Source organism: Loxodonta africana, chromosome 3 (genome assembly GCF_030014295.1).
Source record: "Loxodonta africana isolate mLoxAfr1 chromosome 3, mLoxAfr1.hap2, whole genome shotgun sequence".
NCBI lineage: Eukaryota > Metazoa > Chordata > Mammalia > Proboscidea > Elephantidae > Loxodonta > Loxodonta africana.
In genome coordinates this window covers 111493093-111515540 of record NC_087344.1, presented here as the reverse complement: position 1 = coordinate 111515540, position 22448 = coordinate 111493093, and the positions used below count along the sequence as shown (strand labels likewise).

The 22448-nt window shown below is 37.4% G+C and overlaps 1 protein-coding gene across 4 annotated transcripts in view; it reads right to left on the bottom strand.

Annotated features, from left to right (window-relative positions):
- Positions 1 to 22448, bottom strand: part of SRSF11 (serine and arginine rich splicing factor 11) — a 46261-nt gene that overhangs the window by 21039 nt on the left and 2774 nt on the right. Inside the window, exons 2-3 of one of the 4 annotated variants that reach the window (XM_023549478.2) lie at positions 7818 to 8039; positions 1348 to 1481 (exon numbers count right to left, since the gene is read on the bottom strand). In XM_023549478.2, the coding sequence (XP_023405246.1) occupies positions 1348 to 1481; positions 7818 to 8017 (334 nt within the window). In that variant the 5' untranslated portion in view covers positions 8018 to 8039. Of the gene's footprint in view, positions 1 to 1347; positions 1482 to 7817; positions 8255 to 22448 lie in introns of those variants that run through there. The other 3 variants (XM_064282127.1, XM_064282129.1, XM_064282128.1) reach the window with 3 other exon arrangements.

Sequence of the window (22448 nt, the reverse complement as noted above, 5' to 3'; positions counted from 1 at the left end):
ACTTTAAGACGGTGGAGACAGATGTAGTTACTCTATAGCATGCCTTAACCACTCTACGAATATTAACTTCTTAGAAAACCACAGAGGCAATTTCTCTACGTTTTAAGGACTAGACATTTCACAACTTTTACAAGGCATGGTGTTTAATGTTCACATTGGTATTCAAAGATCTATGATAGCATCTAAAAACAGTAAGTATCGAGATTCAGCTTCCAATGACCAGTTCATTAAGGAAAAGGAAAAAGCATTTAAATCCTGGTCAGTATATTTATTAAATTAACTTAAAATCCAGTAATTCCATCATAGTTAAGTGATTTCTTTGATCAAAATTTATAGTTACCAAAGAGCAAATCAAGTAACAGTACATTGGGAACAAACTAATTATAAAATATGCCTTAGAAAATTTTACAAAATGGCATTAAAATAGTGCTGTCTTGTCACAGTGGCTTTTTAGATCCAAAAAACCTGCTCATTTTTTTTCTGTCAAATTACTTTAACAGCCTAAAATGTAAAAAGAGAGAAAATGTAGTTAACAAATGGTTACACCAGGAAAACACTTGGGGGGACTTGAGTGCTTGCTGGCCTTTAGTTAATGTCTAGAATCCCCTGTAGCTGCAGAGGACCCACTGTTTTTCAGTCATCTGGAAGGGTTTTGCATTTGCCTTCTCCACTACAAAAATCACACACACAAATAACAGAGAGAAGAATTTATTATTTAGAGATTCTAGAAAATATAACAAGAACGAACAAGAAAATCTGGCATAAAAACAAAATACCCAGTGCCCATCTGGCACCTAAGCTATAGGAAATATTGAACTTTTTGCAGAAACAAAAACATTGCAACCCTTGGTATACTGGAAAAATTTAATGCAGGACTTTTTTCTTAAGTTATTAGGGAGAGGGTATGCTAAAAAAAAATGAAACTAACTTATTTATTTCAAACAGAGAAAACAGTCATGCATTTATTTGAAGGTTTCTGTATATGCAAACCATCTGTATGGAGTGAACCATTTGCCATCAGGACTTATTTCATAAAACTCAACATTAAATTTACTAAATTGATACATCTTAAAGAATTACAATTAGGGACATGGTTTTAGTGAACTTAAAAAATTTTAAAAGAAAGCAAAAGTTAAGTATCTTATAAAAGCAGATCTGATTTGTAGTTTTTAGAATTAAAAAAAAAAATCTGCAGGTAAAAATTACAGACCACAGTATAACAAGGGTTTCAAAATGTTAATAACTTAGATTTTTAACATGTGACTAATGCTCACTCTATAACTATACTGAGGTAGATTAGATGGTCATCATAGGATGCCCACATAGGTAGTTAAACAAAGCACAAACCTTCTGCATATGGTACGACTATCAAAGCTCTGTCAACGAATACAGTGTTTGTCAGATGCTGTGCCACAACTGCTGAGTCGGGATCATGGAACTTAACAAAGCAGACGCGGGATGAGACTGGCAAAGGTGAATCACTAAAAAATAAACAAATAACATGAAAGAGAAAAAGAATTATCAGCTATAACACAAACCATTAATTCACAAACTAACACTTGCCTTCCAAAAGTAGAATGGACTGATAAAAACACATAATTGCACATATAATAATGTAATTAATTAGATCAAAAGAAAATGGCATTTCAAGTAAGGTACTGTGCACTGAACTCACGTAGAAATTACAGCATAAACACTTGTAATTACTGTTTACAGTGTATCAAGTCAAAAAGAGTTTGAAACTGAAGTCTCATAGTTTGCACAAATTCTAGGTATTTATCACCAGATGGTCAACGTTTTTTTTTCATAATACTAATACCAAACATTTTAAAACACAAGTAACTAGTAATTAGTTTTGGCTTAGAAAACTTACTATAGCTCACTTTCGTCCTCTCTGCCTTGTGTATTTCCCTAAGTTCTCCAGAAATATTCCCTAAGTGGAAGCTGTTGTTAGTTGCCACGGAATCAATTCCTACTCATGGTGACCCCCATGTGCGTAGGTAAGAACTGCACTGCCTCAGATGTATTACAGCTAACGTTTCAGAGTTAAAAACATGAAGAGTTTTCCACTTCAGGGACAAAAGAATACCCTAGCAAAGTGCATTTACTTGACAATCAATGAGTTTTCCTGACCTGCATACTAGAACTCTTTCACCCACAGAATGTAAGAACTCCTAGGCTTTGAAAATAATTAAGGCTTTCTGACTTAAAGCACTTTCAGAGAAAAAAAATTAAGCACATATGGGGATACTACCCCATACCCCTAGTACTACTTTGTAGAATTCCGAAAGCAAAAGAGCCACTTCCCTCAGCAAATTGCTTCTTTGGTTAAGACAAAAACAAATGGACGACACGGCAGTGTAAGTGGATAGACAGTGCGGGGAGTCGGGATGTTTATATGTGGCAGTGAAAATTTCTGCCATGAAACTGTGAAAAGAAAACATTAAATAAAGGGAGAGCATGGGCCCTAACACCTCACCAAATGTTATTTGAAAATCAGTGCCCTAAGGTAGTAGTAATTACCCCTAGTTGTACATTTTAATTATCTGTGGGAAAAAAATATCTAGGCTCTCTAAAAAAGGCTCTCTACTCCACATCAATTAATCAAGATCTCTGATGGATCGGAGGCCAAGCAGCAGCTTTTCTTAAATTCTCCGACAGTTTTTATATGCAACCAGGGTAGAAAATCACTGCTTTAAGGAGCTTGAAAGCCTTATTACAACAAGCCTAACTGTTAAGCCTGAATAGTGAAATGAGAAATCCAATATTTTAATGCCATTAGAATGAGGTTTCATTGATAAGTTTTCTAACAAATAAGACATTTTCACATGTACATAAAAATGTAATTACATCAGATTTGGTTCACTAGGTTATTTCAGAGATACATATTTGTTGATACAAAGATACAATTTTTTTCATCATTTGGGTACTAACTTGAAATTTTTTCCTCATAACCCGAAGACTAACAGGCACATATGGCCTGAGAACTCAAACTCCTAAGAACGTCTAATGCAAGTTTCTCTAAAGACATCTCCCTTAATGAATACAGATTCTAATCTAATTTCAAACCAAAGGTGACAATATATCCAAGTCGGATTTAAGCCACTTTGTTACAGATGCTTAGTAATAAATTATTTGAAAAGATGCAGTGTGGTATATATACATACACATTTTTAACGTGAAGCACTACCCATCTAAAATTGAAGAATATTACACCCTGAATTAGAGATACATGAAGTAGTAGGAAAAAGGCTGTTTTAGCAATTCCAGTACTAAAGCTATGGCATTGTTTATTTCTTTTCTGACATCCACTTTTTACCACTAAATTAAAAAGTCCTTTTTTTTTTTTTTTTTAAATGTGAGTATCGTCTTACGTTCTTATTACCTAACACAATGCCTTGGGAAATAGTATATACCTAAATTTTTTTAAAGAAGTGATCTCTACCAATTCTTTGACATTGTCTATTGTTATATGACTGCAATAAAACATGACTCAAATGTAAGGTTCTTCAAGACTATAATGAATAGCTCTTTCAAAAAATTTTAAACACACCATCTTCAAATAAGTCATGTGATTACAATGTATTTTCATTCACTTGGGAAGATTAAAATTAGTTCATGTTTTGTTCTACTCACTCATGTCGTAGGAATGCTACATTATTACTTTGGCTACATAAAAACCTAGAAGTAGCATGCAGGTGGCAGAGTTAAAGAGAAAATATGAATAATTTAAATACTATGGAAAAATTAGTGACAGAATAAATTCATATCTTTCACCTCACTGCAAATGGTCTCATTTAAACAGGTTTTTAATGAGGATTTTTTGTTGCTGTTTAGTCCAACACAACTATATTTTTATAATTTCTCAGTTAAAAAGATTTGCTAATGAAAGACACATGCTAATATAAGACAGAAGATTGTTGCATGAAATCAATTTTCATACCCCAGAATTTTGTGCAAGTAACACTTCTAAAAATGTATATTCTATACTCCCTATCTTTAAAAATTAAGAGATGAGGCAGGGCAGTTGGAAAGGACTGCTGAGTAATACAAGGAAAAAGGGTCCCTGAACGACACTTTTGCCCTCCGCTTAACGTGTGGTGGTATTATTTCCAACGTTTCTTAAAGTGTCCTTTGAGAGCTGTCTGAGACTTCTATCTCAAGCCTACTGAATTAGGATCCCTGATTCTTAACAAGATCTTCAGTTGATATTTATGCCCACGAGAATCTCTGGTTTACGCCACTGATGATCACTTTCAGCTCCCATTTTAATACTGTGCCAGTAACTTCTAAGAATTCTGAGCTTTTAATCAAATATATACCCTAAACTCAAATATGCAGCAACTGTATGACAAAGGAGATTTTCACTGATAATTTGACTTGGTGTACCTCACATGTTCCCTCCCTCACTGTGTTGTGTTCTCTTTATTCAGTCCTAAAAAAACTGCAGTAAAATGTTACATTTATTTTTAAAAATATTTTTTAAAACGTGAACTGAGGTTCTCCCTTACCTAATTACACTGCTATTTATACATATGTGACCATTAAAGTCTCTATTTTTTGTCACTGAAAAGTTACTAAAGAATTTTATTTATACTCACACAGTAGATTTCAGTTACTGTGTAACTTTGACATATGCTTTACTGGGATCATTACTGGATGAACAGTCCAGTTAGTCTCCATTCTGAAATCCCATTAAAAACAAATGTTTGAAGAATACTTACTAAGCGTAAAGCATAATGCTACTTAGGAGTTGGTTAGCTAAACTAAAAAACTCAAGTGGTAAAAGAGAATCAGAACACAGGTTCAAATACCAGTTCTGACACTTACTGGTAGTGTGGCTTGGGCACACAAAACCACCTATGTGAATTTCAGTTCATGATTCGACACCACCTAACAACAACAATAATCTGTAAAATGGGGTCAAATACACTCTTCCTCCAAATTTGAAGAATTGGATAAAATAGGAAAGCACCTATCCTAATAATGTTGACTTTCCAATATTTTTTAAGAACGACTATAATCAAAATAACTATATTTTTTTCTTTAGAAGAGAATAAATGTGAGGGACACTGTTAGCTGCTTTCAAGTACATGCAGGGCTATCACACTGAAGAGAAGGTTAGATATATTATGTAGTATGAAGACAAACAACACCTACACTACTGGGTGAAATTACAGGTTAGCATATTTGTATTTAAAAGAACCAAGAAATAGATGAATTCAATGAAACAAAGGTGGGAATCCTCTTGAACAGACTGTCACCGAAATATCTAGCATAATTTAGGGGATGTTTCCCCGCAAAACACACATTTAGAATTGAGACCAGAGATTCAATAGGTGTTGGGTGGGGCTCAGACATACAGGTAACTTTAAAAAACACCCTTCACGTGATGCTGATGCCCCTAAAATTTTTTTTTATATTCTGCAGAAGAGAGGGACTTAACCTGTCAGTTGGTGACAGGCACTACAGAGAAAAACAAAGCAATGTAAGTATGCTAGAGAAGGCAAGAAGTAGATATGTTTTATTTTTATATGGGGTAGCTAGAGAAGGCTTCTGTGATTAAGGTGACATTTAAGCAGCAAAAGGAAGCAAGCAGGTCATGCAGGTATCGAAGGAAAAAAGTGTACCAAATGGATAGGAATGCCTTTTGAGGTAGGAAAAAAATTCAGGTGGCAAACGTATTTAAAACACAATTTTATGTAACCCGATCCATTCAAATCTTGTGTAAGAGGGCAGTGTTTTTGGAATGACGAACCTTTTCTGGACCACTAGAGGTCCACAGCACATTTTTCCTGGCAAACTAATGCTGAAAACTAGAGTTTATAGAAACCATCAATAAGGGAATAATCACAATATTCCCAAATTGTGTAGGTCATATCAGCTATTGAGATTTAAACTAGTAAAGATCAACATTAAATGAACAAAATACACATTCAAGTAAATACTGTTCAAAACTACAAGGCCAGTAAAGGTACTGTAACATTCACTATACTGTAACCTTGTTATACTTTCAGAAGAGAAAATGACCTGTACGTGGTAACACAGACGAAGAAGCCAAAAACCAAAGGGTGTGGTAATATTTATCTCCTCCTCCCAATGCATGGAAAGAACTCCTCTTAATTGTAGATCATGTATAAGGACGAGCAGTTCTCCAGTGCACATCAGATATCCTGGTTATGAACGAACTACTCTGACTACAAAGCTAAAAGCCAGACTCTGATTAATAACTCTCAGATACTGCCCACGCGTGACGTAAAGGATAAATCACTAAACTGCCTACGCCTCTCTGTCTCTTTATAAATGCATCATAAAGAGAGATCTTCAGAGGATAAAAGCAACATTTTAAAGTCAGCAACTGCAAGAATAAAATTCTTAATTTGTGGGATTGTAAAGAATTATGTCATAAATCTAATCTCACTTAGGGTAATAAAATGATTTCAATCAACAAATGTATCATTGAGTTGCTCTCATTTTCTTCTATTTTATTATGTATTAATTTTATAGTCACTTAATAAAGAGTATCTTGTGAGAACATTGAACAGCACATCTACTTCTGTATGTTCATATCATGCAAGCTATTTCGTCTTTTATTACCAAAGCAAGTCATATATCTGTTCAGAATAACCAAATTAACACAGCTGTTTTTGCCAGAACTCTACACCAGATGCAAACAGTATCTGAAACTTCTCTCCCAATGCATGTTTCCTTAAAAATTAAATACAGCATACCAATTTGAAAACATTAATCATTTAAAAATATTTTAAGTGAAAATGACAAAATATGCTAGATGTTTATTAACCAACTTTTAGAAAAACAGACTAATTAAATGATTACATCTACCAACAAATCCTTTAGGATTTCAATTTCCTGTTTTGTACTTAAGTGACATCATAAAACTCTCAACATACAGTGGGCAACCAGTTGCCATCTAGTTGAAACTTATAGTACCTACTGAGAATTTTCACCAAAAGTCTTCCCAAAGAACACACTAGTATTTTATTATTTCAATAAGGTTACTCTAAAAATTTATTACGCTTTATCTTTTACTTCATAACTTCTTTATTTTTTCTTAAAGTTTAATTCACTCATTCACTACTTTTACAATAAAAATAACTTTTAAGATGAATGTAAGACAGGATAAAAACAAAAACCATACACTCTAGCTCAAAGTTTAACATTCTATAAAATTCCTTCTCAAAAACAATAGTGAAATAGGATAAATTTGCACATTATTTTAAAAAAGGAAAAACCCATGTTTCAGCTATAACCTGTTTTTGTCATTACAAAAACCAAGCATTCAGATTCATTGAAGAGCCTGTCAAAAGAGAGAAAGATCTCTGAATTGCATTCCACGGTCCAGAATCATTGAAAACAGTATTTAGCAACAAGTGAACCACCGCCTACGTTAAACACCAAATTAACAAAGAAGTGGATAATTCTGTTATTTTTCGTTCAAAGAAGGAAAAGAACATTTGATTTCTTTCTAAAGGGGTTAAGCCTACATACAAAATACAAAAAGTGCAGTTTTTAGTTTTACCTGCCCAGAGTTAAACGACCACGTCGACACAATTTTGAGAGAGGGGGAAAAATTTCTGACATCAAGAGCCAGTGTCTGCTATTCCCCAAAGGCCCTCGCTCTGCCTTTCTACATGATTTGTAGGCCTAAGACGCAGACTGTTGCAGAAGTAAACGAACTAGCCTCAAAAAGGCAACCTGGCACAGGGGACGCAAAGGCAAGGGCCTAGTGAAATGGTGTACGGTAGGCCCAGGCTGGGGCGACGTTAGCAAAAACGGTGATGGTGGGCCATACTCACTCCGGCGGGAAGAGGCGCAGTTCGTCGATCTTGCCTAGGAAACCGAAGAGGGTCCGCATCTGCTCAGAGCTAGCGCTCGGGGAGACATTAGTCACCTGGATTACCTCGGTGCCGCCGCCTCCGCCGCCGCCACCTCCGCCACCAGGCCCGCCGCTGGGGCCTGGGCCCGCCGTGCTGGGGACGACGGTGGTGTTGCTCATGGCGCTGCTCGCGTTCTCGCTCCTGCTTTAACACATCAAAAACACAACAAACAGTGAGAGGGAGAGGGAAGAGGAACCCGTTCGCGGGAGAGAAAAGAAAAGAGTGTCCGCTGCTAGAGCCGCTACAGCCGCTGCCGCCGCCACCGCCGTTTTTCCGCCCCGCCGCTCGCTGGGGGGAGGGGAAGAGAGCGCGCGAGTTCGAGATGGCGAGAAAACAAACGGCCGCCCCCACCTAACCTACAACCACCTCACTAGCGGGCCCGAGCTCCCCACAATGCCTTGCGGCACAAGGGCGCGTCACCGCCGGCCCGGCCCCGCGCAGGCCCAGTTGGCCTCGCTGCAGCCACAGAAACGCGCGGGCCACAGCGGTGTGGTGAAAGGCGTCATTCTCCCCTCCCTCTTTTTTTCACTATTATACAATTTTCTGACACTTTACTATACATAGATTTTGGTAGCATTAACCAATATGTTTCTCACTAAAGCCTTCGGAAAAGATATAAGTTTTTTTTTTTTTTATTTCACAGTAGTTGACTTTCAAAAAGCACATTTTACAGCAGCCTGGAGGACATCCTGCTTAGTAATGTGGAAGGTCAGCGAAAAGGAGGAAGACCCTCGAGGAGATGGATTGACACAGAGGCTACAACAAATGGGCTCAAACCTAACGATTGTGAGGATAGTGCAGGACTGAGCAGTGTTTTGTTCGGTTTTATGTAGGGCCCCTATGAGTCTGCACCGACTTAATGGCACCTGACAACAACAACGAGTATATTAAAGTACATGATCTGAACTTTTCTAGAGAAAGGTTTGCTTTATGTGTATATTCTTGCTTAAAATAATTTTGAAACTTGGGACTATACAAAATTGATGCTTGCCTATTCAACCTCATCTGAATGAACTATTCCCACACCTTCATCCAGTGTTATTCAATGACATGTAGTTGTCCAACAGGACAAAAACCTTCCATTTCGTTGTGCAGACAAGTTACCAAAGCCCTCCATTTTATCCAACTGACATCCTCCCGTGGAGCTTTCTTTCACTGCCACCATTCTCAGGTAGAGTACATACTACCATGTAGAGTTAGAACTTCCTCTTCTCTGCAGGATAATAGGTGATACGTGTATGTTATATTGACCTCAAAAAACCGTGAGCTTTCTGGGTCAGTCCAGAACCTGGCATAATGTCACACAGTTAGTGCCCAATAAATGTACTGAATACATTGCACAAATAGGCCTTAATGACAGTCATTTATTCTAAGATACTTGCTAAATAATTTACTTCACCCCATATATTTTTTGGGAGCCCTTGTGACGCAGTGAGTAAGCAAGCATTTGACTGCTAACCAAAAGGTCAGCTGTTGGAATTTACCAGTCACTCCTTGGAAACCTTATGGGGCAGATCTACTCTGTCCTATAGGGTCGCTATGAGTTGGAATCCACTCGACAGCAAGTTTTTTTTTGATGTATATTTTTGGAGACTAAAACCTGAGGCCTTGTAGAATATCTGTGATGTGAATTCCTCTATGGCATAATACAGTAAAGAGTGTAATTTTTGAGAGATTAAAGCACATAGTTATTGAGATTTGGGTGTGAAGCTAATCAGCTAGGTTGTGCAAATGGTGGACTACTAGTTGAAAGGTTGGCAGTTCAAACTCACCCAGAGGTGCCTCAGAAGACAAGCCTGGCAATCTGCTTCTAAAAGGTCACAGCCTTGGAAACCCAAAGAAGCAGCTCTTCTCTGGATACGCAGGGTTGCCATGAGTTGGAACACAATGGCAACAAACAACAACAATCTATTAGCTAAGTAACTTGTTAGTTCCTATACAGAAGAGGGATGGGGGTGACTGAATGTAAGCCTCAGCAAAATTACAAATTACTAGTTGCTTGCCAGTCATAAATGTGTATCTGTGAATATAAAGAATGTCAGGTAATTTATTGTCTCATTTTGAAATCAAACGTGTAACAATCAGTTAGGCACTCCTAATAAATACCCAACTGTGAAAATATCAAATTAGAAAAGCCCTGAATTTATAAACAAGTTTAGAGTTTTTAAGAAACATTAAGAACAACATGGTTGAATGAATGATTTCCAGGTTATAATTCAGAGAGGGACTTATAAAGAGTTCCTGTCAATATAATATAGAAAATAAAGTGAAAGTGCACAGGGATGGGTCATTTAGCTCATCCTGGGGAGTTATATCTTGAATGGTAAATATTATCAGTGTCATGGATTGAATTATGTCCCCCCAAAAATGTATGTATCAATCTGGCTGGGCCATGATTTCCAGTATTGTGTGGTTGTCCTCCATTTTGTGATTATAAATTTGTTAAACAGGATTATGGTGGGATTGTAACACCCTTACCTTTCCCTAGGGTGTGCCTTGCACCACCTTTTATCTTACAAGAGATAAAAGGGAAGCAAGCAGAGTTGGGGGACCTCATACCACCAAGAAAGCAGCACCAGGAGCAGAGACCGTCTTTTGGATCTGGGATCCCTGTGCTGAGAAGCTCCTAGATCAGGGGAAGATTGACGACAAGGAATCTTCCTCCAGAGCCAACACAGAGAGAAAGCGGTCCCCTGGATGTGACACCCTGAATTTGGACTTGTAACCTACTAGACTGTGAGAGAATAAATTTCTCTTTGTTAAAGCCATCCGCTTGTGGTATTTCCGTTACAGCAGCACTAGATGACCAATACAATCAGTGTTACTAAATACAATTTCTAATCCAGAAAAAAACCCCAACCGTCATTTTGGCCTATATAGTTATATTACGGGAAGTTAAATTATTTCTGATAGACTTTTTGAAATACAGAAAACAGCTAACAGGCCCTCCACAGTACTTTAAAGATCCACAGGGTCCTACTTATCATAGATACTCTCAGATTAAAAGGACTAACAAGAATCTAAACTGGTGCTTGATACTGACAGAAAAGTCTGTCAGAGAATATTAGAAAATAATGCTTCATACAAATCCTCAAAAGTCATACCAATCCTCTCAGTCATAAAGGGAACAAGACTTAGTTCTTTCCAGTCTCAAGTTTCTAAAAGCTCTCATACATTTAGACAGAAATCCTTCAACAAAAGAATGGGCACACAATACAATCACTCTACCTAAGAGACACCAAGTTTTTGGTTGGATATGGCAAGTCACCGTGTTTTTTTTTGGCCATCTTTATTCACACTTACGGAAAAGACGGTGGAGTCGTCTCAGCTGATACAATTGTGCAAATCTACACAAGCATCAAGCTTCTGTCAAATTAGCTGTTAAGCAACTCTTCAGCCAGTATATCAACTTTTTGAGGAAGGGAAAGGAATGTATTAATCTTTGTATTTCTAATGTCAAACAACATTATATTGAAACAGTCAGCATTCTGACAAAAATTTACTATCACTTATGCACAAGAAACTTGACAAATGCCTCATGTAATCTTCTCAACTCTGTAAGGCTATTACTGAAATATACACCAAGGTATGCACACAAGTGGGCAGTGGTGGTTCAGTGGTACACTACTTACCTTTCATATGGGAGCCCAAGGTTTGTTTCCTGGCCAGTGCACCTCAAGTTCAGCCACCACCCCTCAGTAGAGGCTTGAGTGTTGCTATGATGCTGAATAAGTTTCAACAGAGCTTCCAGACTAAGCAGACTAGGAAGAAAGGCCTGGGGATCTACTTCAGAAAAATCACCCAAGGAAAACCCTATGGGTCACAATGAACTCATCCTGTTGTGCACGGGGTCACCAAGAGTCATTGGCCCATTCAAAGGTATAACAACAACATGCATGTAAGAAATGCTTGGAGAATGAAGACAGCAATGTATTTGTTATATCTGCAGGGAATTTGTTTGAGGTAAACTCTCAAAAGTATTTGGCTTTTTTTTATCCTCTATAGCCAGAGGGAGCAATAAGAAAAACTTAGAAAATAAATTGCTGTTTACAAATATACATCTTTTAAAATATTTATCTGCAGATCTGTTTTAATTTCCTATGTGTTAATTACCCCACGTGTCTGTCAGTTTGTCATACCGTGGGGGCTTGTGTGTTGCTGGAAGCTATGCCATCGGTATTCAGATACCAGCAGGGTCACCCATGGAGGACAGGTTTCAGCTGAGCTTCCAGAATAAGACAGACTAGGAAGAAGGACCCGGCAGTCTACTTCTGAAAAGCATCAGCCAGTGAAAACCTTATGAATAGCGGCGGAACATTGTCTGACATTGTGCTGGAAGATGAGCCCCCCAGGTTGGAAGGTACTCAAAAGATGACTGGGGAAGAGCTGCCTCCTCAAAGTAGAGTCAACCTTAATGACGTGGTTGGAGTAAAGCTTTCGGGACCTTCATTTGCTGATATGGCATGACTCAAAATGAGAAGAAACAGCTGCAAAAATCCATTAATAATTAGAACCTGGAACGTATGAAGTATGAATTTAGGAAAACTGGAAATTGTCAAAATTGAAATGGAATGCATAAACATCAATATCCTAGGCATTAGTGAGCTGAAATGGACTGGTATCGGCCATTTTGAATCGGACAATCATATAGTCTACTATGCTGGGAAGGACAACTCGAAAAGGAATGGTGTTGCATTCATCGTCAAAAAGAACATTTCAAGATCTATCCTGCTTGAAGTACAACGCTGTCAGCAATAGGATAATATCCACACGCCTACAAGGAAGACCAGTTAATACGACTATTATTCAAATTTACGCACCAACCACTAGGGCCAAAGATGAAGAAATAGAAGATTGTTATCAGTTGCTGCAGTCTGAAATTGATCGAACATGCAATCAAGAAGCATTGATAATTAGTGGTGATTGGAATGCAAAAGTTGGAAACAAAGAAGGATCAGTGGTTGGAAAACATGGCCTTGGTGATAGAAACAATGCCGGAGATCAAATGATAGAATTTTGCAACACCAACAACTTCTTCATTGCAAATACCTTCTTTCACCAACATAAACGGCGACTATACAAAAAAAAAAAAAAAAATTTTTTTTTTATATACACATGGACCTCGCCAGATGAACACACAGAAATCAAATTGACTACATCTGTGGAAAGAGACGATGGAAAAGCTCAGTATCATCAGTCAGAACAAGGCCAGGGGCCGACTGTGGAACAGGACCATCAATTGCTCATATGCAAGTTCAAGCTGAAACTGAAGAAAATCAGAGCAAGCCCACGAGAGCCAAAATATGACCTTGAGTATATCCCATCTGAATTTAGGGACCATCTGAATAACAGATTTGACACATTGAACGCTAGTGACCGAAGACCAGACAATTTGTGGAATGATATCAAGGACATCATCCATGAAGAAAGAAAGAGGTCACTGAAAAGACAGGAAAGAAAGAAAAGACCAAGATGGACGTCAGAGGAGACTCTGAAACCTGCTCTTGAGCGTCGGGCAGCTAAAGCAAAAGGAAGAATTGCTGAAGTAAAAGAACTGAACAGAAGATTTCAAAGGGCCTCTCAAGAAGACAATGTAAAGTATAATGACATGTGCAAAAAGCTGGAGATGGAAAACCAAAAGGGAAGAACACGCTTGGCGTTTCTCAAGCTTAAAGAACTGAAGAAAAAATTCAAGCCTCAAGTTGCAATAGTGAAGGATTCCATGGGAAAAATATTAAACAATGCAGGAAGCATCAAAAGAACATTAAAGGAATACACAGAGTCATTATACCAAAAAGAATTAGTCAATAGTCAACCATTTCAAGAGGAGACATATGATCAGGAACCGATGGTACTGAAGGAAGAAGTCCAGGCTGCTCTGAAGGCACTGGCAAAAAACAAGGCTCCAGGAATTGATGGAATATCAATTGAGATGTTTCAACAAACAGATGCAACGCTGGAGGTGCTCACTCGTGTATGCCAAGAAATATGCAAGACAGCTTCCTAGCCAACTGACTGGAAGAGATCCATATTTATGCCTATTCCCAAGAAAGGTGATTCAACCGAATGTGGAAATTATAGAATATCATTAATATCACATGCAAGCAAAATTTTGCTGAAGATCATTCAAAAGCAGCTGCAGCAGTATTATCGACAGGGAAGTGCCAGAAATTCAGGCCGGTTTCAGAGGAGGACGTGGAACCAGGGATGTCATTGCTGATGTCAGATGGATCATGGCTGAAAGCAGAAAATACCAGAAGGATGTTTACCTGGTTTTTACTGACTGTGCAAAGGCATTCGACTGTGTGGATCAGAACAAACTATGGATAACATAGCGAAGAATGGGAATTCCAGAACACTTAATTGTGCTCATGAGGTACCTTTACATAGATCAAGAGGCAGTTGTTCAGACAAAACAAGGGGATACTGACTGGTTTAAAGTCAGGAAAGGGGTGCATCAGGGTTGTATTCTTTCACCATACCTATTTAATCTGTATGCTGAACAAATAATCCGAGAAGCTGGACTATATGAAGAAGAACGGGGCATCAGGATTGGAGGAAGACTCGTTAACAACCTGAGTTATGCAGATGATACAACCTTCCTTGCTGAAAGTGAAGAGGACTTGAAGCACTTACTACTGAAGATCAAAGAGCACAGCCTTCAATATGGACTGCACCTCAACATAAAGAAAACAAAAATCCTCACAACTGGACCAATGAGCAACATCATGATAAATGGAGAAAAGATTGAAGTTGTCAAGGGTTTCATTTTACTTGGATCTAGAATCAACACCCATGGAAGCAGCAGTCAAGAAATCAAAAGACGCATTGCATTGGGTAAATCTGCTGCAAAGGACCTCTTCCAAATGTTGAAGAGCAAAGATGTCACCCTGAAGACTAAGGTGAGCCTGACCCATGCCATGGTATTTTCAATCGCATCATATGCATGTGAAAGCTGGACAACGAATAAGGAAGACCGAAGAAGAGTTGACGCTTTTGAATTGTGGTGTTGGCGAAGAATATTGAATATACCATGGACTGCCAAAAGAACGAACAAATCTGTCTTGGAAGAAGTGCGGCCAGAATGCTCCTTAGAAGCAAGGATGGCAAAACTGCGTCTTATATACTTTGGACATGTTGTCAAGAGGGATCAGTCTCTGGAGAAGGACATCATGCTTCGCAGAGTACAGGGTCAGCGGAAAAGAGGAAGACCCTCAAAGAGGTGGATTAACACAGTTGCTGCAACAATGAGCTCAAGCATAACAATGATTGTAGGATGGCTCAGGACCGGGCAGTGTTTCGTTCTGTTATGCATAAGGTCGCTAGGAGTCGGGACCAACTGGACGGCACCTAACAACAACATCAACAACAACAACAATCTGTTAACTAAAAATGTAAGTCTCATGTCCCCCTGTTCAGCCCCAATTTAAATGAAGGAGAGAGACTAAGGAATGAGTTAGCACTAGGAGACATGGGACACATAACCTACACCAGGACAGAGAAGAGTCTATTTAAGGTTATTTTCAAATATTTATTTTGTATTGTTTAATCTATATTGTCTGTCTATAGCAGGGATTCTATACCTACTTTTTAACTAGATACCAAATGATCTGTGAGCACCTTGAAATTATAAGCAAAAATCTATAGGTGCCCATATTTATTTTTCTGGGGACATTCTCTAGCTTTCATTAAGAGTCTCAAACCTAAATCTAAAAAGAATTAGTATCTAAAAAGATTAAGAACACACTGGGTAAGGGGCAGTGTTGGTTTAGTGGTAGAATTCTCACCTTCCACATGGGAGAGCCAGGTTAGATTCCCAGCCAACGCACCTCATGTACAGCAGCCACCTTTCAGTGGAGGCATGCATGCGGTTATGGTGCCGAACAGGATTCAATGGAGCTTCCAGACTAAGAAGAAAGGACTTCCAAACTCAGCCAATGAAAATCTTACGCATGATCTGTAACTGACTGATCATGAGGATGGATGGTGCAGGACCAGGCAGCATTTTGTTCCACTGTGCATGGGGTCACCACGAGCGTAACTATGTGGCAGCTAGGAACAACAACAAGGTGGAAGGCCTAGGAAGACAAAGTTCCTTTTTCAAAGTTTTGTTTTTATGATTAACAGAGGAAAAAAGCAGTAGCTTGAGCGTTCAGTGACTGTTGCCTATATCCACATGCACAACATCCTTAGCTACTGTACATATGTATCACTTGGAAAAATCAGTCCATTTATTTGTACAGATTTGTTAGGCTTTTGGGATTCAACGGGGTCAACAGAAAGCTAGCTGGGAACATCAGAGGCACAAGTATTCAATATTATTCTCAATGCTATATAATGATTATTTTGCAGTCTCAATTGAGAAAAGGCCATTTGAGTCAACAGTTTACCACCTTTTTAAAAAAAAAAAAAAATCAAGTTGAAAAAAATCCAGTAATCTATTTTTAATACTTTAAAGCACTTTAATATTTTTTTCTTAATCAAGAAATTAGCTATTTGTAGCACTTCAGCTTTAGCTCTTTTTTCTATGTTGTTACATTAACTTTTTCATTATAAAAGAAAATTATTTTCAAAGAGTCATAAAACTAGAAAAAATGAACATATACTCAAATCAGAAATACATATCTACATTAACTGAATGCTTCAAAAAGTCACATTTAATCCTTACAATACTTAAAAGGTGCTGGAGTGATTGAGAATGCTGGCCCTAGAGTGAAACTGAATGGGCTCTACCACCAGTTAGATAATCTTGTGACCTTTGACCTATCACTTTATACTTCAATTTCATCATCTGAAACAGTAATTCTCAACTCACTAGATTGTCGTGAGGACAAAGAATATTAACACAATTGCTTAAAAAGATAAACATTAGCTACTACTATTATCCCTGCCGTACAAAAGGCTTAGACAAGTTAAGTAACTTGTTTAAGGTTATAACAGCAAGGAATGGTGGGGCAGTCTGGGGTTAAAAAAACAAAACTGGGTGTCTGACTCCAAAGCTCAGATCACCATTGTGCTGACATTGTTTTCTACTATTTTTTGTCATAATAAATCCAACACAAATTAAACTTGTAAAATGGGAATGATAAATCTCAGGTTCTCTATTATTTGATCTCCTTTCATTTTAAAACTAAGCTCCATTTCATACCATTATTCTATTTTAGATTAATACCCTGGACTAATTCTATTTCATCGTTCACAGTAAAGATATGAATCAGAAGAGTTAATTAGTGAGAAGAGATTCTTATCTTAGATAGTATACCTTGACATAGGTTTTCTGTGACTTTTTACCATTTTTTATTATAAAGTAACACACCCACTCATTTATCGACATGGTTAGGTTCCAAACCAGGTCATTATGTTAAAATCGGCATTATGCAAAAATGGAGAACGACCACATCAGATCACAAAACACAGAATGGCTACAAATCATTACCCGAAATCAAAGAAACCCACTGCCGTCAAGTTGATTCTGACTCATAACGACCTCATAGCGTTTCTTAGGCTATAAATCTCTATGAAGCAGGCTGCCATATCTTTCTCCTGTGGAGCCGCAAGTGGTTTCGCACTGCCTACCTTTCAGTTAGCAGTCAATCGCTTTAGCCACTGCGCTACCAGAGCTCCTTATATCGTTACATAACCATCAAATTATATCACTACGTAACTGTCAAATTACATCATTACCTAACTGCCAAACCACTAAGAATCATGGCCCAGCCAAGCTGACACATAACCTGAACCATCACAGCCAGTATTACTCTCCTCATGTGTCGGTGTTCGTCACTGCCAGACGTACCATCGTTAATGTAAAAATAGTCGGACAGTAGATTTTTTACTATTGCCGTAAACATGAAATGTCAGATAATGAGATAGCCAATAAGTGAGGAGTAGGTATAAACGATTAGTGTGAAATATTTAAACTATATATGTGGAAAAAAATAAGTAGATGCCTCCCTTTCTACCCCCAAACCCTGGATTAATCCTGACAATAATATTTTTGTCTTTTCTCATAGCATTATTGTCAAAATTAAATTGTTAGGTGCTGTCAAGTTGATTCTGACTCATGGCAACCCCACCAGTGTTAGAACTGCCCCATCGGTTTTCCGTAACCGGCAGCTTTGCCTTTTGTTGTACACAGGGTCACCATCAGTTGGAACCAACTAGAAGGCACCTAACAATAACAATCTTTACAGGAGTAGGTTACCAGGCCTTTCTTCCATGGAGTCGCTGAGTGGGTTCAAACTACCTACCTTTTGGTTAGCAGCCAAGTACTTAACCATTGTACCACCAAAACCACCCACTGCCACTGAGTCAATTTCAACTCACAGTGGCCCTACAGGACAGAGTAGTACTGCCCATAGTGTTTCCAGGGAACAGATGGTGGATTCAAACTGCCAACCTTTTGGTTAGCAGCCAAACTCTTAACCACTGCACCACCAGGGCTCCTTAAAATTAAAGTATACTTTGTAAACTGTTAGTAAACATGTGAATTATACTACTGCTAGATGCTCCTTCTCCTTTAAGAGCCCACTGCAATGCAAATATGACACCAATGTGAGCATACTTCAAATTTCTTAGTCATTTTTGACCCTTAGGTAGCATGTTACCAATAGCATACATAGATGATGGCTCTGCATTCTTTTTTTGATAAAACACAAACGTTGCCATGGAAAACTCCTTCTAGGAAGGCTAGCAATTGTTACCTCAGTCACTTGAAACTAGGAACTGCAGTTAGTTTCAAGCCATGATTAACTCATATTGACATCTAAAGCACTTTGAGACAATAATCAAGTAAATTTTTTTACGGGCGGGGGTAGAGGGGAGTAACATTTCTAGAAAATAGAAAAGCAAAAAGGTCAGTACCTCTGAAAAGAAAAACAATCAAAGCTGTATTAACAGCAGATAAATTTAGTGCTAAGCACAAAACATGTACCTCTTGAATGATAAACATGGCTGGGTTCACAGATTTGCACCACAGGTACCAAGGATTTAAGTGTTCACTTGCGCTTCAACACCTTCAAAATTTCTTTCGAATTATGTAAAATGTAACTGTGATATTTTAAAGGATGGGGGGGCCCAAGTAGAAAAAAAAAAATGGCGCAGTCTGGAAGGTATTAAGATAAACTACCATTTATCTTAATTGCAATTCAAAATATAAATATTCCATCTCAAAATTTAAGTAGCAAATGCTCCATTAACAATCTATTGATTATCAATAAATGTAAATTTTTCTCCTTTAGCAACTTAAGTTGACATTAAAGATAAAGTCTCAAGGACTGTATGGTGTCTTACTAAAACTGCAGGGGAATTTTGCCCACACAAAACAATTATTTGCCACTTTAAAGTACTGAATAAATGAAGTTGCGAGCTGAATCCACCTCAACAAAACTGTTGGGGATGGGGAGTGATATAATGTAAATTTTTAAAATAGTGAATTTTGATTAAAATTTATTTTTAAACATTTACTTGATTATGCTTTTTTATGTGTTAGCACAATTAATGATAAAATGATATTCTCAGGCGTATCCTAGGGTTTGGTACACTAATTTTATCTTTGTGTTACTTTACTAATTTAAAGTAAAAATTTTCATAAAATATTAAAATGAAGACTTTAAGTCACAGAAAACATTAATCTTAGGAAAAAAGAGTAAGGAAAACTGCACCAGCTATTAAAAAATAGGAGTAAGAATAGCTGGGAATGATAGGAGACATTTTCAGCTTATCTTAAACAATAAACAAATCTCAAAAGCACAGCATTTTTTATTTTTAATGAAATAAGCAAGATTGCTTTATAACTACTCCTGTTGCAGCTTTCTTTTCCCAATGGAAAGAAAATAAATGAAAAATAAAACATTAAAGCACTAGGTATAAAATCTTCTTTACTAGGTGCCTCCACTTTAAGTGAAAACCACTAGTATGTAAAAGTATCTTTTTGGTAGAAGAAAATGAAAATGAAATGTCCCTAATGTTAGTGGACTAAAGTTCTTTTGTATTCAAAGTAGAGAGAAATATAAGACTCAATATTTGAATCAAGTGTTAAACCTCTTAGAGCAAGGTCACTGCTTCGTGATTCAAAAGCTTGATGAGAGAAGTGAATTTTTCAACCACAGAGAGCTGACAAAGAATACACTAATAAGTGCAAAATTATATACTGTCCTCACAAAAATAGTATAGAATGTTTTGTCAGTTACATGCCTGAACGGAAACCTAATGTGAAATTGCAAATTGAAATTTTTGAAGAAAACAAAAGACGCGTGGGAAATACCTTCAAGGTTGAATACTTAAAACATAAAAAGCCTGTTTCCTGGTAATTTTGCTCTAATTCTGATAATTTAAAGTAACATATTGTTGATACAATAAGGGACAGACATAGAAACGTTATTTGAGTAATAAGTGGGAACGTAAAAAAGTTCAACTAAAAAATGATTTAATAAGCATTATATGTTGAGTCCAACAATTCCAGTAAAAAATGCGCGTTAAAACATAAAATTGATTCAAAATAGGCTGTTACTTTATATAGAAACCTAATGTTTGCATAACAAATTCACTTTGCTTTTATTCAATTGTTTTTAAACAATTGTACTTAAAAAATAAACTAAGTCTACTTCCATATATTACAACTTCTCACAGGTCTCCTTCAAAAAAAAATCTTTCGGCTTCAGAAAAAAATCTAACAAGAAACAATGTTCCTAAGAGTAATACAGCTATGTTTGAAAATGACTTATTTTAATGATAGCCAAGCTACTCTAACTTTGATAACAGTCTTACTTTCTGTTATGAGACAGAATAGCTTTCTTTGGCTGATTTAATAATTAGGCTCGACTTTCTTTTTTTTCTTCACTTTCTTTTTCATTTAATAAAGAAGCTGTTGTTGTCGTATATCTTCCAGTCAATTTCAACTCATAGCGACCCTATAGGACAGAAGAGGACTGCCTCATAGGCAGGGCTTCAAACCAATTCAAACTGGTCCAGTCAGCCAACGAAAAGAAAGGAACAGACCCAAATTTTTACAGTTTGGGTGATCTGGGACGATAACCGGAATGCGAAAAATTACGGGTCAATTCTCTGGAATGGGGGACTTAGAAGATGCATAGTAAGCCCCTTCAGCAGCCTCATGCGTGAGACCAGATTATTGGCAGGACTGTAGAGAGTGACACACACTCAAAGCAGTTCCGGTCGGCCACCATCTTTGAACAGAGCACTGCTGTTTCCAACTCAGCTCAAAATTCCACAGCAAGAGATTAACTGCTTTATGCAACACGTATGCTGCCCTTTTTTCTAAGACTAGGTTTCCAGCAGGGCTTCAACCCATAATTTTTCCCATTCCAGTTATCACTCAGTTCACCCAAATTTTTAAAAGTTGTGTCCGTTCCAGTTTTCTTGGCCATGACTGAACTGGGAAGAACCAGTCCGAAGCCCTGTCCATAAGGCTTCCTAGGTTGTAATCTTTAAGAAAGCAGATGGCCAGATCTTTTATGCTGTGGAAAGGCTGGTAGGTTCAAACTGCTGACCTTCTGGTTAGCAGCCTAGCACTTAACCACTGCACCGCCAAGGCTCCTTTAGCAAAGAAGCTAGAAAAGCTAAAACCTTCTATTACATAAATAAAATGAATGTAACAAAGAGCTAGACAAATTCAGTTATACAGGCAGCCTTAGTCTCCAGATTCTACACATGATACGCTCAACCATTTTATAGTGTTTTAATAATGTATATCAAGTCCATTTTTTTAAAAAAGCAAATCCTTTGGCTTAAATGTCAGTGTTGAAAAAAAATTTTTTTTAACGCATTCTTCTTAAAGTAATAAAATTGACCTAATAAGCTAATTCACACTAATATAACTCCTATTTCATAAAGAAGTTCAATTGAAGTTGATTATCTTTTGGAGCTCCCCTCAAATTAAGATATAATCAAAACCAAACCTGTTGTCATCAAGTTGACTCCAACTCATAGTGACCCTACAGGACAAAGTAAAACTGCTCCAGAGGGTTTCCAAGGAGTGGCTGGTGGATTCCAACTACTGACCTCTTGGTTAGCAGCTAATCTCCTAACCACTGTGCCACCAGAACTCAGTAACCATTAAATACTTGGCCACCATGGAAGCTTGTATTCATTAAGAAAAAAATATTTAAGCCTCTGTGAAATCTCTAATCCTGGGGAGCATTTTTTTTCTTCATTTTCCTTCATGCAGGGAGGTTTGCACTCCTCCAATTTGCAGAGTGCTTAGTAAATCGTGAAATAATCAAATACTACTGTTTTTAAATAATTCAAAGATTTATTTTTTAACAATTGAAACTAGTCCAGTTTGAGCCACTTGTTTTCAGAAACAAAGTAATCTCCCTGAATGCATATAGAATGACTGCTTGGAATAAACATCATGTTTTAATTCCTTTGTGTTTTGATTATTTTTAACAAAAGAGAAGATCACAACAGCTTTTGCAGGGTCACCAATGAGACCAGTCAATTTGTCTAGACAATAATAATAGCTACCTTATTAAGCTCTACGTCAGGCTCAATACGATTAATACCTGTATTTGTGATCTCTTATTTAAC